Source organism: Rana temporaria, chromosome 5, assembly GCF_905171775.1.
Source record: "Rana temporaria chromosome 5, aRanTem1.1, whole genome shotgun sequence".
NCBI classification, from domain to species: domain Eukaryota; kingdom Metazoa; phylum Chordata; class Amphibia; order Anura; family Ranidae; genus Rana; species Rana temporaria.
In genome coordinates, this window is record NC_053493.1 from 211540953 (window position 1) to 211555277 (window position 14325).

At 45.5% G+C, this 14325-nt stretch overlaps 1 protein-coding gene across 1 annotated transcript; it reads left to right on the top strand.

Annotated features, from left to right (window-relative positions):
- Nucleotides 1–873: 873 nt before the first annotated feature.
- Nucleotides 874–1337, top strand: LOC120940584 (cytochrome c oxidase subunit 7A2, mitochondrial-like). Its single transcript, XM_040353531.1, has one exon. It carries the CDS (start codon nt 932–934, stop codon nt 1187–1189), a length of 258 nt encoding a protein of 85 aa, XP_040209465.1. The 5' UTR covers nt 874–931; the 3' UTR covers nt 1190–1337.
- The last annotated feature ends 12988 nt before the right edge of the window (nt 1338–14325 follow it).

Here is a 14325-nt window from a genome sequence, read left to right on the forward strand (position 1 = left end):
ATAGACATCATTTGGCAGCTGCCTGGGCACTGATTGGCAGCTATACAATAGGAGAGGTAACTGTCAGCGCAGATACAAAGTACATATATGGGTAGGAGTATGGTGATTAGTCCATTGGAAATAGTAGTAACAGGCAGTTCAATGGTTAAAAATGCAGGTGATGTGGCTGTTCAATGGCGGCTGCTGTCCTCAGAGAGCTGACTCTGTGGTAAACAAAAAAGGGGTAGAGAAAGGAAGCGCCACCTAAGTGCAGTATTAAAGAGGTTCTTTTAATGACACATTGTAAAAAACACACTTACAAGAAGGTAAGGAAAGAAGGCTCATCTGTAACATCCTGTAGTCCTCGTCCCGGATCCATGGGCTGCTTTAGAAGTGAAGAAAGCAGATTGTGTGGAGTCTTCAGGCCTGTCCTGTGGCCTTCAGGATGTAGTCTGTTTCAGCCTCACAGGTCACGTGACAGGTCACGTGATTACTTCCCAGGAACACTTCCGGGAGGAGGGTCAAACAGGGAGAACAAAGGCTGATTGGGCTACGCGCTCGGAGCCACTGCTCCTTCAATCAGGCCAATAGAAGGAGCAGTGGCTCCGAGCGCGTAGCCCAATCAGCCTTTGTTCTCCCTGTTTGACCCTCCTCCCGGAAGTGTTCCTGGGAAGTAATCACGTGACCTGTCACGTGACCTGTGAGGCTGAAACAGACTACATCCTGAAGGCCACAGGACAGGCCTGAAGACTCCACACAATCTGCTTTCTTCACTTCTAAAGCAGCCCATGGATCCGGGACGAGGACTACAGGATGTTACAGATGAGCCTTCTTTCCTTACCTTCTTGTAAGTGTGTTTTTTACAATGTGTCATTAAAAGAACCTCTTTAGATTTTCCGCTTCCGGTTACAGAGTGTCCTTGTCCTTTAGCAGCGGCTAGTGAGAAGAGAGGATGGGTAGCATGTTCCGCAATGTCCTGGCCCTCCGTCACATCTCCCAGAGATCCCTAACTACTTCTACTCGGAAGTCAGTGCAAAACCGGGTTGCAGAAAAGCAGAAGCTCTTTCAGGAAGATAATGGTGTTCCGGTCCATCTAAAAGCAGGCCTTAGTGATGCGTTATTGTACAGATTGACCATGCTGCTCACGATTGTTGGAGCTGGTTATAGTATATATGAAATCGGCAAAGCTTCACTCCCCCGGAAGAAATGATTCCATGTTAAATTTGAATTCCGTTGGCTTCAATGTGATGCATCAGGGATTGTTCTTTCCTTGTCCTAAAAGATTTGTCAAAACTGTGGGAACAATATTTATTAAAATGTACTGTATAAACTGCTAGACATAAAGCAGTTTTGCATTAAAAAAAAAAAAAAAGAACCTCTTTAATACTGCACTTAGGTGGCGCTTCCTTTCTCTACCCCTTTACTGATTGGCAGCTGCCCGGGCACAGATTGGCATTTTTATGGTGGTCTAGGGTGGCATATATGGTGGTCCAGTGTGGCATCCTGGTGGTCCTGGGTGGGCATCGCTGATAAACAATCAGCGCAGACCCCCCCTGTCAGGAGAGCAGCCGATCGGCGCTCCTCTAATCGCGTCTGTCATACGCGAGTGAGGAAAAAGCTGATCAACAGCTCTTCCTGTTTACATTGTGATCAGCCATGATTAGACATGGCTGATCACGTGGTAAAGGGCCTCTATAAGAGGCTCTTTACCGAGATCGGTTTAGCGGTGTGTCAGACTAACACCGCATCAAGGGCGCGCATCGGCTGTTATCCTGCTAAACATCATATGACGCCCAGTCAGGATAAATGAACCACCGCCGTCTGTCGTTCTGCTAAAGCCCGGCGGGAAGTGGTTAAAAGCAGATATAAGAAAAAATAAAAGGGAAGAAGGGGAAATAAGAAGAAGAATGGAAGGTCCCAGAGGTCCCATTGTTTCAATTTTGGTGTGTCTATCCACCTTGCCAGCCACATATTTTGAAATTGCTCAGATTTATTATGATCTTTTGAAAGTGTGTGTTCTATTCATATACTGTAAGTCCTCTCTACCAAGGTAGGAGTAACTTGAGACTCCCAATGCTGAGGGATGATTTGTCTGGCAGCTATCAGAAAAAAGTTCAAAACAGATATGTAGCGCCCCCTTGAATCTTCTAGGGACAGGGTGCAACCTCCAGAGGCAGGGAGTGAGCTAGCATTTACCCCAGGGCTAAGTCCATGGCAATAATGGGGAGTTTTGAACAAAAATTGGGCGCCAGTCACTTTTGATCTTTTCAAAGCTTTAATGTGGAACTTGAGAGAAGGTAGTGGAAGAGAGGGTTAGGGGTCTCAGATACCAGCAGCAGATCACTTACAGACTCCTTGGATCCAAAAAAAGTACAGCTTCACAGTAAAAGGGACTTTGAAGCCAATCTGGCAATACTGCAAACACATTTTCAGATGTAGAACAAGATCCAGCTTCACAGGATATATGCCTTCATGGCTATGATAATACCAGCAAAATGGAGCTTTTACTATGTCAAGAGGGAGCACAACGAGTCAGCTGAAATAAATGTTACATTGTTAATGTAGCAAACCCCCGAGGGTTCAGTCCGTTACTCTGCCTTTCAACCCCAATGAACTGTCTTAGCCCCTCTGGCACACCTAGCAATGTGATGTAATGGAATAACTCAGCAGGAATACACAACACAGTTCTTCTTGTAGTTTTCTTGGAGAAAAGTAAAATTCAGGTTAACATTAGTCAGCCAGGACCTGTGTAAGTACCCAGGACTTGGTTGAAACAGGTTAACCACTCAACTACCGACCGCCGTCAATATATATATTATTATTATTAAAGGGCCCAGAGGTCCCCAAGGCCCCGAATGGCAACCCCCCTTTTTTTTATAATTTTTTTTTTTATATAATTTTTATATATATATATATATATATATATATATATATATATATATATATATATATATATATATTTATTAAAGGGCCCAGAGGTTCCTTTTTTTTTTTTATTAAAGGGCCCAGAGGTCCCAGATGGCAAACCCCCTTTTTTGTAATTTATTTTTATAAAAAAAAATAATACATTTATTAAAGGGCCCAGAGGTCCCCAAGGCCCCGGATGGCTACCCCCGTTTTTTTATATATATTTTTCTTTATTTCTTCTTTTTTTTAAAGGGCCCCCCGCTTTTCTCAATTCGTGGCAGCCCCCTCCGCTTCTCAATTTCAGGTGGCAGCAACCCCCCCCCCCCCCGGTTCTCTGCTCCAGGGCGCCCATGCCTGAAGCTGTGTAAGGGGCCCCATAATTCCTGATGGCGGCCCTGCCTGCGATTGCCCAGTAACAGAGTAGGACCGTGGATCTCACAGAGATCCACGTCCTGTCAGGGGGAGGAGACTGATTCTGTGTCCCTTGTACATAGGGACACAGATCGGTCACCTCCCCAGTCAGTCCCCTCCCCCTACAGTTAGAATCACTCACTAGGCAACACATTTAACCCCTTCCTCGCCCCCTAGTGTTAACCCCTTCCCTGCCAGTCACATTTATACAGTAATCAGTGCATTTTTATAGCACTGTTCACTGTATAAATGTGAATGGTCCCAAAAATGTGTCAAAAGTGTCCGATGTGTCCGCTATAATGTCGCAGTCCCAATAAAAATCACATATCGCCGCCATTCCTAGTAAAAAAATAAAATGTAAATCATAATTATGTCCCCTATTTTGTAGACGCTATAACTTTTGCGCAAATCAGTCACTATACGCTTATTGCGATTTTTTTTTATATTTTTTTTACCAAAAATATGTTGAAAAATACGTATCGGCTTAAACTGAGATTTTTTTTTTTTTTAAATGGGATATTTATTATAGCAAAAAGTAAAAAATATTGTGTTTTTTTCAAAATTGATGCTCTTTTTTTGTTTATATCACAAAAAATAAAAACTGCACAGGCGATCAAATACCACCAAAAGAAAGCTCTATTTGTGGGAAAAAAAGGACGTAAATTTTGTTTAGGAGCAACGTCACGCAATTGTCAGTTAAATCGACGCAGTGCCGGAAGCTGAAATTTCGCCTGGGCAGGAAGGGGGTATATGTACACAGTAAGCAAGTGGTTAAAGAAGACAGTGAGGAACACTATGCAAACAACAAAATCAATAGGTAACACTATGTACAGATTAAATAGACTCCCCAATAACTTTTGATGTGTGTGGGATGCTGTGGCTAAAGGGGAACCCCAGGCTAGCCTACGATACCTCTAGTACACACCCAGTGAAATTATAACAAAACCTGTGGAATGCCATTTTTAAGAGAAACGCGGTAATGTCCTGGAGGCAAAGCTTTGTGTTTTATTATCTTCACAGGCAATGTAGGAGCTTTGTGGACAATATTTTGATGTGGTATTCTATGAAAAGCATTAAAGGTTCTTGGGCAAAGCCCCCTCACCAAATCCCGTACACTGTCAGCGGTCCTCCCCTGAGCGATTGGTTGATCTTAGATGCAGGTGTGTTGCAGTAGCATTCAGTCCTTGAGCTTTTTCAGGGTGTCCTTCTTTAGCATGGACAGTCTGTTCCTCTGGGCTGGAGCTGCATGAACAATCTGTTTCTCTGGGCTGGAGTTGCAGGCTGTGTGCCCCTTGGTAGGCCGCGATTCTACACACACATAGGGCTAGATTCATAAAGTCTTACGACGGGCGTATCAGTAGATACGCCGTCATAAGTCCAAATCTGCACTGTCGCAACTCTAAGCGTATGCTCAAACTGAGATACGCTTAAAAGTTGCTAAGATACGACCGGCGTAAGTCTCCTACGCCGTCGTATCTTAACTGCATATTTACGCTGGCCGCTAGGGGCGTGTACGCTGATTTACACCTAGAATATGTAAATCAGCTAGATACGCCTATTCACTAACGTACGCCCGGCCGTCACAGTAAAGATACGCCGTTTACGTAAGGGATTTTCAGGCGTAAAGATAAACCACCAAAAAGATGGCGCAGCCAATGTTAAGTATGGATGTCGGAACCGCGTTGAATTTTTAAAATTTTACATCATTTGAGTAACTCGTTTGTGAATGGGGCTGGCCGTAATTTACGCTCACGTGGAAAGCATTGACGATTTGCCGACGTCGTTAGAAACGTCAAATACGTGGGGTCACTAGTATTTTGCATAGAACACGCCCCCAACCAGCCGATTTTGAATTAGGCGGGCTTACGCCGGCCCAGTTACACTGCGCCGCCGTAAGTTACAGCGCAACTACTTTGTGAATACAGGACCTGCTGCTCTAACTTACGGCGGCGTAGTGTATCTGAGATACGCTACGCCCGATGAAATCTACCTGAATCTAGCCCATAAAGTGCAGGAGATGCTCTCCTGATGCAGGCAAAAAAGAGGCTCTGGCCTAGTTCCTCTGGCTTTTTTATCTCCTCCCCCACAGTCCTTTGCTTCTGCCTGGTGATTGGCTCAGCCTATTTCAATAGGGAGTTTACAGACAACTTCCAATAGGGAGTTTACAAACAAGCAGTTCTGGGTGTCTGTGTGAAGTGAGAAGGGGAGGGGGGTGAAAAAGCCCACACTGCTGCAACAGACAGCTCTGCCATCATAGATTAGATCAGTCTGGAGAAGTACCTGCTACATTAACATTAAAATTCAGCCCTGCCACATCAATATAGATACACAAATGTTGATTTACTAAAGGCAAATAGACTTTACACTTTTCAAGGGAAGTTGCACTGTGCAAGGGAATTTACCTGAGAGCTTAATGTATGTGGTGAAGTTTCAGTTTGCAAAGAATACCCAATCAAAATCATCAAGGAGAATTAAAAAAAAAAAACATTTTTTGCTTGCACCTGATCATGGAAGTCAGTAGAGCTTTGTCTCATTTACTAAGCTCTGTGGAAGTTCTCTTGCAAAGTGCAATTTTCCTTTATTTGCCTTTAGTAAATACTCTCCATACATTTTGCTGCAATGCACTTTGCGCACTGCCAAACTTTTACTCTAGCACTTGTTTTTATTTATTTTTTATTAGATTGATTTTAATACAAATGTACAGCACGTTAATGACTTTAATAAAATTGTTAACTGATTAACTAAGGAACTACAGGCTCCAGGGCACTTGTCAGTGGGCATAAAGCTGCTACAAGTGTAAAAACAAGAACAGTATTACCGTTTATTTATATCCATGCACTGTACATCAGTTGACTAAATACCCTTCTATTCCCATGACATGCATTTCAGGTAATACAGTTGGCATTTATTAATGTTTGCAGGCCAAACGCTCATGAAAAGGCAATCTTTTTTCTGCTTGTGAAGGTTGTCTAATATCACACACTTCATTCATGTATTTCATTTTGTTTAAAATAGCTTTCATCATGTAGCATATTTAATAAAAAAGGAATTATCAGGCTGCTTGCCCTAAATGCTTAGCAAGAGGTCAGTTTTTTCAGTAAAATATAAAGTAGCAGTAAAGGTCATGTAATACAAACAGAACACTTTATAGATAAAATGGGTGTTTTTACCTAAGCCTCACTCACTGTCAAAATATATGAATAAAGAAATTGATTTTATATATATATATACATATATATATATATATATATATATATATATATATATATATATATATATATATATATATATATATATATATATATACAGTAGTCAAAGGGAGTAGCTCTGTGACATGAAGGCACTGTACAATAAAATTGCTTATGGTCCCACATTTATTTTCACGTTCTGAGTCAACAGAAAACAGCTTCACTTCAGCAAATAAACAAAATCCTGCCTGCTCGCACACATATAGCAGAGTCCACATAGTAAGCTTTTACCCAGCCTATATAACTCAGTCTGACAGGTGAGTTTTCCCAATGCTCTTACACAGTAAACAATATGGCCCAGATTCACAAAGCACTTACGCCGACGTATAACAAGTTACGCCGACGTAAGTGCAAATGTGCGCCGTTGTATCTGTGCACAAGACCCATGAACAGATATGCGCCTAAAAGCAGGCTACACCCCACCGACGTAACTTGCTTACGCCGGTGTAGGGTGGGCGCACATTTAGGCTGGGTGCATAGTGCCGCTCCTATTGATTAGCCATTCAAACATGCAAATGAGGGAAATACGGCGATTCGCGAACCTGTGTGCGCCCGACGCAGGCTACGAGAGGTGCGCGTAAGTTGTACGTCCAGCGTAAAGTTATGCCCCATAAAGGAGGTGCAACCCAGCAGCAGACATGCAAAGGTCTGCACCAGGGAACACAAGCCGGCGTATTTTACGTTGGACGTGTGTCTGGCTGGGCGTAGGTTACGTTCACGCCGTACACAGTGATCCGGCGTAGTTTAGGCAGTTGTTCCGACGTGGTTGTGCGCAGGCGCAGGGGGATGCGTCCACGTCGCGGCGCATGCGCAGTTCGTGATACGTATTTGTCTGGCGATCGGCCCATCATTTACATGAGATCACGCCTCATTTGCATGGGTCACGCCCACTTCCACCTACGCCAGCATACGCCTTCGAATCCCACGCCACTCTGGCGCAGGGTTGGGAGCACTGGCTTGCTGAATTCAATGCTTGTCTCTCTGCGCTACGCCGGTGTGGCGTACGACGTTTGCGCTACGGCGGCGTAATGTGCGCCCACACTCTGTGAATCTGGGCCTATGTCTGTTCACTCTCAACAGCACAGCCTAAGCACGGCCCCTATATCAACCCTGGTATATATATATACACACACACATACATATATATATATCACGCAAAGGTTTTTTAGAAGATACCTCTATCTATTACCAGGAAGGACCCCAGCAGTTGTGAACTTTGTTAGCTTGTACAAGTCTACACTTTCCTTTTTACATTTAAAAAGGTACCAAGAATAGAAAGAATTCTTTGAAAAATAATGCATAATATCCAGTAGAAGTTAAAGGGGTACGACACACAGGCTGTGAGTTCCAGATGCAAAGCCTTTCAGAGCTCCCAGCAGGCTTGAGCCAGAAACTCGCTGCGATGAGCTGAGCTGATACAGATGACAGCTGGATATAAACGTGAACCAGATGTGAGAGCAGAGCCGGGAACAGCAGCATGGTCACAGGCATAGTAGAGGTCAGCAGCAGGCGGGCAGCGAGATACCGAGACTCAAGACAGAGACTTGGTCAAGTTCGAAGCCGGGGTCAGGAACTGGTGACAGAGCAGAAGCAGGATTCAAGTTCAGGTCAGAGGCAAGCCAAGTCAGCAACAAGGCAACAAGCAGAGCAATAGCAGGAGAAGAGTAGCAGCTGAAAGACCAGTCAGCACGGGAGCATGGGCAGGAGCCCCTTTAAATAGTCCCTCTGGCACCAACATGCATTGAGTGCGTGCCCCCACAAAAGGGGGGCAGAGGGATAGGTGGGGGGCAGAAGGACAGAAGGGGGCAGCGAGACAGGAGGGGGCAGTGTGAAAAGAGGGTCACAGTGTCACAGGAGGGGGACAGTTAGACAGGAGGGGGCAGTGAGAAAGGAGAGGGGCAGTATCACAGGATGTGGGCAGTGTCACAGGAGGGGGCAGCGGGACAGGTGGGGTGCAGTGGGACAGGTGGAGGCAGTGAAAGAGGGGGGAAGTGGGACAGGAGGGGGCAGCGGGAAAGAGGGACAGTGTCACTCTAATCACACACACCTTGAGAGGTAACAATCCTCCCAGCTCTCACCTGTCCTGCAGTGGCTCCTCCAGATGATGTCAGTGGAGAGGATCTGGTAACAGGAGTGGTAGCTGAGCCTGCGTCCTGTCTCCATCAGTTTCTCCAGGTCCACCCTGACCTTCTCCTTATTTTCTTTCTCCTCCCCGGGGGCCCTTTGTCAGGGCACCCCCTTCCCTGGCCTGACCCACCCCAAACAGCCAGGCATACACCGCTGTTCCTGACCAGAGCCTGCCCGACAGGCCCCAACACACCTGGAATCTGCCCACCACTCAGATCCCTGCTTTACCTCCTGGCAGGTCCACTCTGACAGCAGCTTCCCCTGTGTTAATGATGGCCCTGGTTGGGGTTGGGCCCCTCGGGATGCCTGGGTCCCATTACACATGTATGGGCTGTCCCCCCTGATGGCAGCCCTGGATATTAGTGCTGGAAGAAAGCATGAGGAATTGTGAATTTTATTGCTTTTATGTTTGTTTTGAATTAATGAACGGTGTTACACTATAAAAGTTCTATTGGATTTTATCCATATGCTGGCATCCATGTGAGAATAAAAGTGTAGCACCTGGTTACTTCTAAGAACCGGTGCTAATTCAAATTTAGAGGGGGTCAGAGAGTTAGTTAGCTCTGACTAGGCTGATTTGTTTGAATTTGGGTCTCTGTCTCAGCTTGGCTGTGCTGTGGGCTCATTCTGTCGCTTCTGGGGTGCTGACGCCACCCCAGGATGACAGGTGGCAGCAGTGGAGTCGAGGTTTGGGTGCTTTTCCCCAGTAGCCTATCAGAAGGGGTTTTCCTTGCTGTGCATGCTGGGGGAGGGTATTTATGGGACAGACGCCATTGGTCTTCTTCCAGTGTGGCACCCATCTTTATTGTGACCACATCATGGCGCTCCGGCAAAATGGCCTACCAGGCCGGGGTGCCCGTGCCACGCGGTGTTCCTGGTTCTGGGACCATGTTGGTCCTGAACATTTGAGCTGTGGCTGGGACCCAGTAATCAACTGGGTCCCCAATCCTGAGAAGATCCCAAGCGTTGTTCCCTTGAGAGGAAGCTGTTCGGTGGCGAGTCCACCTGAGGAGAGCCAAGAGAGGCTGGCGATCCAATAGGGTCTCGGAAATCCACCGGGGGTCAAGGTAAGCGGACACTGAGAGACTGGACGTTGGTCACCTATCAGTCGGTAACCTAACTGCAAACTACCTGAAGGAGATCCAGGCACAAAGTCTATCAAAGAAGATTATCTCCGCTATCTCAATTCCAAGGAGGGTCTGTGGCAGAGACTTTTCCCTTAAAGTTCCGAGTGATACTCTGGCTGCCAGGTCAGTGAGAGAGGCCTGTCCAGGTACACTACACCCACTCTGGCTGGAGTGGCGAAGAAAACACAGTGTTGTTGGAAGCAGGACTTTTTCCTATTTGTTACGCCTGAGTCTGCCGTTTCTTCTCCTACTACGTCTTTACACTTCACCACAAGTTTTATTGTTTTTACCCGGCTGGGTAATAAAGAGCACAGAAAAAGACACCTGTTGTGGACATTCCATTACTGCTGCTTTCACCATACATCCTTAGACGGCAGAGGAGCCATGAGGTAACATGCCACCCAAAACAAACCAGCAGCTCCTTCGGGGGTAGTGCTACAAAAGAAGGGAAGTTATGGTGATTGGCGGACTTTAGGAGAGATAAGCGGTGCATACCCTGGAGAAAAGGACTGTAAACAGCAGTGGGTCTATATATCGGGTAAGTGCTTTGTGAAGGCTTAGGTTGCAAATGATGAATGAAGGCTTAAAACAGTGGTTGTAAAGCACATGGGACACCAAGGCACCTTTTCTTGCCTAAAGCCTCGTACACACGACCGTTTTCCTCGGCAAAAACCATCAAGAAAACTGCTGGCAGAGCTTTTTTGACGAGAAAAACGGTAGTGTGTATGTTTTTCGGTGAGAAGACTGTCGTGGATCTCGACGAGACAAAAAGAGAACCTGGGGCCAGATTCAGGTACCTGCGCTGCGGCGTAACGTATCTCGTTTACGTTACACCGCCGCAAGTTTTCAGCGCAAGTGCTTGATTCACAAAGCACTTGCCTGTAAACTTGCGGCGGTGTAACGTAAATGCGTTTGGCGCAAGCCCGCCTAATTCAAATGGGGCGTGTACCATTTAAATTAGGCGCGTTCCAGTGCCGAACGTTCTGCGCATGCTCCGTTAGGAAATTTCCCGCCGTGCTGTGCGTGAAATTACGGCGCCCCGACGTGTTTTTTGAATGGCGACGTGCATTATGTCCTTTCGTATTCCCGGACGTCTTACGCAAAAAAAAAAATTGAAATTCGACGCGGGAACGACGGCCATACTTTAACATGGCTAGTTTAAATCTAAGCCATGAAATAGCAGGCGTAAGTTTGCGACGGGAAAAGCCGACTAGCGACGACGTTAGAGAATGCGAAGAACGCGCGTACCTTTGTGGATCGCCGTAAACAGCCACCCAGCGGGCGCCGGAGTATTACACCTACGATCCGAAGGCGTACGAAGCCGTACACCTGTCGGATCGAAGCCTAAAGCCGTCGTAACTTGTTTTGAGGATTCAAAACAACGCTACGACGCGGCAAATTTGAAAATACGCCAGAGTATCAGTAGATACGCCGGCGTATTACAACTGTAAATCTGGCCCTTGCTCTCTTTTTTCTCGTCGGGAATCTCAATTTTCTCGCCATGGTTCTCGTTGGGCTGGTTTATGACGAGAAACACGTTTGTGTGTATGCTTAGAAACCCGTGCATGCTCAGAATAAAGTATGAGACGGGAGCGCACCTTCAGTAAAAGTAGTGTTCGTAATGGAGATAGCACATTCGTCACGCTGTAAAAATTATTGCATCGTTTAAATGCTGCGCATTTAAATCATCTTTAGAATTGTACAATAATGAACAATAATGAACTTCTTTTGCTGCTGATATTCACGCAGAGTTCTGACTAACTTTTTGTAACATTTTTCATGCTGATCTCATGAATATTTTTGATTAATTTATATAGCAAGATATATATATATATATATTTGTTTTTTAAATACAGATATGCATTTTTAATTATTATTTAATTTCTAGTCATCTCCATGATTCATTTTTTCATTTTGTTGTGTTAAGTTACCACAATATTAACATTATTGTTTGGTGTTATCTGATCTGTCCCTTTATAATTAGACCTTCTGTAGTTAACCTGCCTACTTACAAGCTAAATTTAAGTATGAACTGTAAAAAAAAATAACCATTTATTCTGGTAAAGACTATAAATAAAATAAATAGAAGGCAGCACTGGAGAACCTGCTGCCATTTGTGAAACTCTGTGTGGACACTAAAATTGGGACATTGAGAAGCACATACAGGAGGGAGCCCAATCTGGTCCTGGACTCCCAGAGGTCAGGAACATCAGCAGGTCAGATATATGTCCCAAGTTTGTTGTACTACAACAGCCTGCCTTCTGTCAGATCACCTTGAAGCAAGGCCATCACTTCCTGGTCTTCTTGGTCGCCTTCCCTCCAGCCTTCTTTGCTGCCTTCCTTGCTACTTTCTCTGCAGCCTGCCCTGCAGCCTTCTCTGCAGCCTTCCTTCTCCGCTTGCCTGGAGCCTGTGCCTCTGGAGGTGTACTCATGCCAGGATGAGGAGAAGAAGGTGGAGGAGATGAAGGTGGAGGAGAAGAAGGTGGAGGAGAAGAAGGTTGAGGAGAAGAAGGTGGAGGAGGTTGAGAAGAAGGAGCTGGAGGAGGAGGAGGTTGAGAAGAAGCAGGTGGAGGAGGATGAGGTTGAGAAGAAGGAGCTGGAGGAGGATGGCCATGGCTACAAATTACTTTGTCTTCGGTAAGTGTCCCCCTCACCCCCTTATTGAGCAGACTAATTAGAAGGGGCTCAAATAGGAGGCGTTGGTCCATGGACATCTGGCTCATTTTGCCCATTACTATGGTGCCATAGCCCTCTTCAGGGGTGGTAGGTTGTTGGAGTGTGGCCTGTGCCTCTTTAGTCAGGGCCAGTGCTGCCTCGCTCACATTCATATCCCTCCTGGCCCTTCTTGTTGGAAGGCGGATGGGAGGCACCTGGCACCTTGTTCTGCCACTTGGCCCTGCCACCTCCTCTGTGCCACTCACTCCTGTCACCTCCTCTCTGCCGCTCACTCCTGCCACCTCCTCTCTGCCACTCACCATGCCCTCCTCCTGCCTGACATTTTCCAGACCCTCGTCCTGGCTGATGTCCTCCTGTGTATACAAAAGGGACATAGTTTGAGTTTTGAGTTCATCAATCACACAATTTTCAGCTCATGACTGTTGCAAATGAATTGAAAATAAATAGAAAAGACAATCATTCTGACCCCAGCAGTTTTCATTATTTTCTCCCCAACTTTTTGGGCCACTACTGTCTATTGATATGGAAAACACTTTTAAATCAAACATTATATATTTTTTACATATTAACATCTATTTTACAGCATTTTATTTTTCACAATAAATACATTTAAAATACTATACCTGGCTCCAGACAGCCACATCCGGGTCTTCCTCCAGGATGGAAGGCTCATCTTGCTCCAGCTTGGCTCAGCTTGGCTGGATGGTTTTCTGGAGGGAAGGCTGGAAAGTGACTGCCTTTCTTCAAGGTGGTCGTTAGGAAAGGACAGTCTGCTGTAGTACCACAACGTTGTTACATATACATCCCCTGCTGCTGCTCCAGACCTCTGAGAAGCCAGGACCTTGTTGCGCTCACCCCTGTATGTGCCTCTCAAGGTCCCAATTTTAGTGTCCAGCTGTTCGGCGGTTACATGGGGCATCCTTGTGTGCACAAATGGGAGCAGGCTCTTCAGTGCTGCTGTCCTTAGCCCTTTTTGCCTGTGATGGGGTCTTTTGTTGCCCAAAGAGCAGGCAGCTCCCTTAAGCGATCTATGAATTGGCTTAAGAACTCCTTTTCATTGAATAGATTCATTTTTTCTGCAAGACAAAACAAAAGACAAATATACTAATGTCAATCACAGTCTATAAACTCTAGTAATATTTATCCCCACATAGGCCTTCAATCTTTATGCAGTATAGGCCACTGATGTCCCAAGTTAAAACCATACCTTTGTTCACACGTTCGTCGCTTTTACTACTTCCTCCGCACACCGAACGTAGGTATGACATGTGTGTTATATACACTATGCATTCGTGACTCTCTGCACACGTCGCCCGCCCATGACGTTCTTATTCGATGTTTCCCCGCCCTTCTCTTTCGGCGCTAACGACATGGTGGAATCAGATGAGCAGGTGTCTCCAACCAGGCCAATTTCAGCCAAAAATTATGACATGGCGGAGTCTAATGAGCAGGTGTCTCTAATTATTAATTCGTCTAACAACGGCACAAGCCCGGAGCCTGATGAGGAAACGTCAGAAACGAGGAGCAAATACAAGGCATCTTACATGTCCTACACGGAAATGGCGGAAATGGTGCACATATTGCTAAAGTCTGATTATGGTGGCAGGCATGGGTCCTATAACCACCCTAATTTAAGGAAGGCCAAAATTATGAAAAAAGTGGTAAAAAGTCTGAAGAGACATTTTGGGGTGAAAAGATCGAAGGAGCAGCTCAGAAAGAGGTGGTCAGACCTCAAACTGAGGTCTGAAAAATGCTTAAGAAAATGCTTAAGAAAATGCTTGAAAAAAGTAAGTACTTCTCCTGTGTATTATTATTGTTTTAGATAACTTGCATGTTGCTCCATGTTGTTG

What these genes read in the sequence shown, in the direction of transcription:
- LOC120940584 (XM_040353531.1), top strand. Translation starts at nt 932, where the DNA reads ATGGGTAGCATGTTCCGCAATGTCCTGGCCCTCCGTCACATCTCCCAG.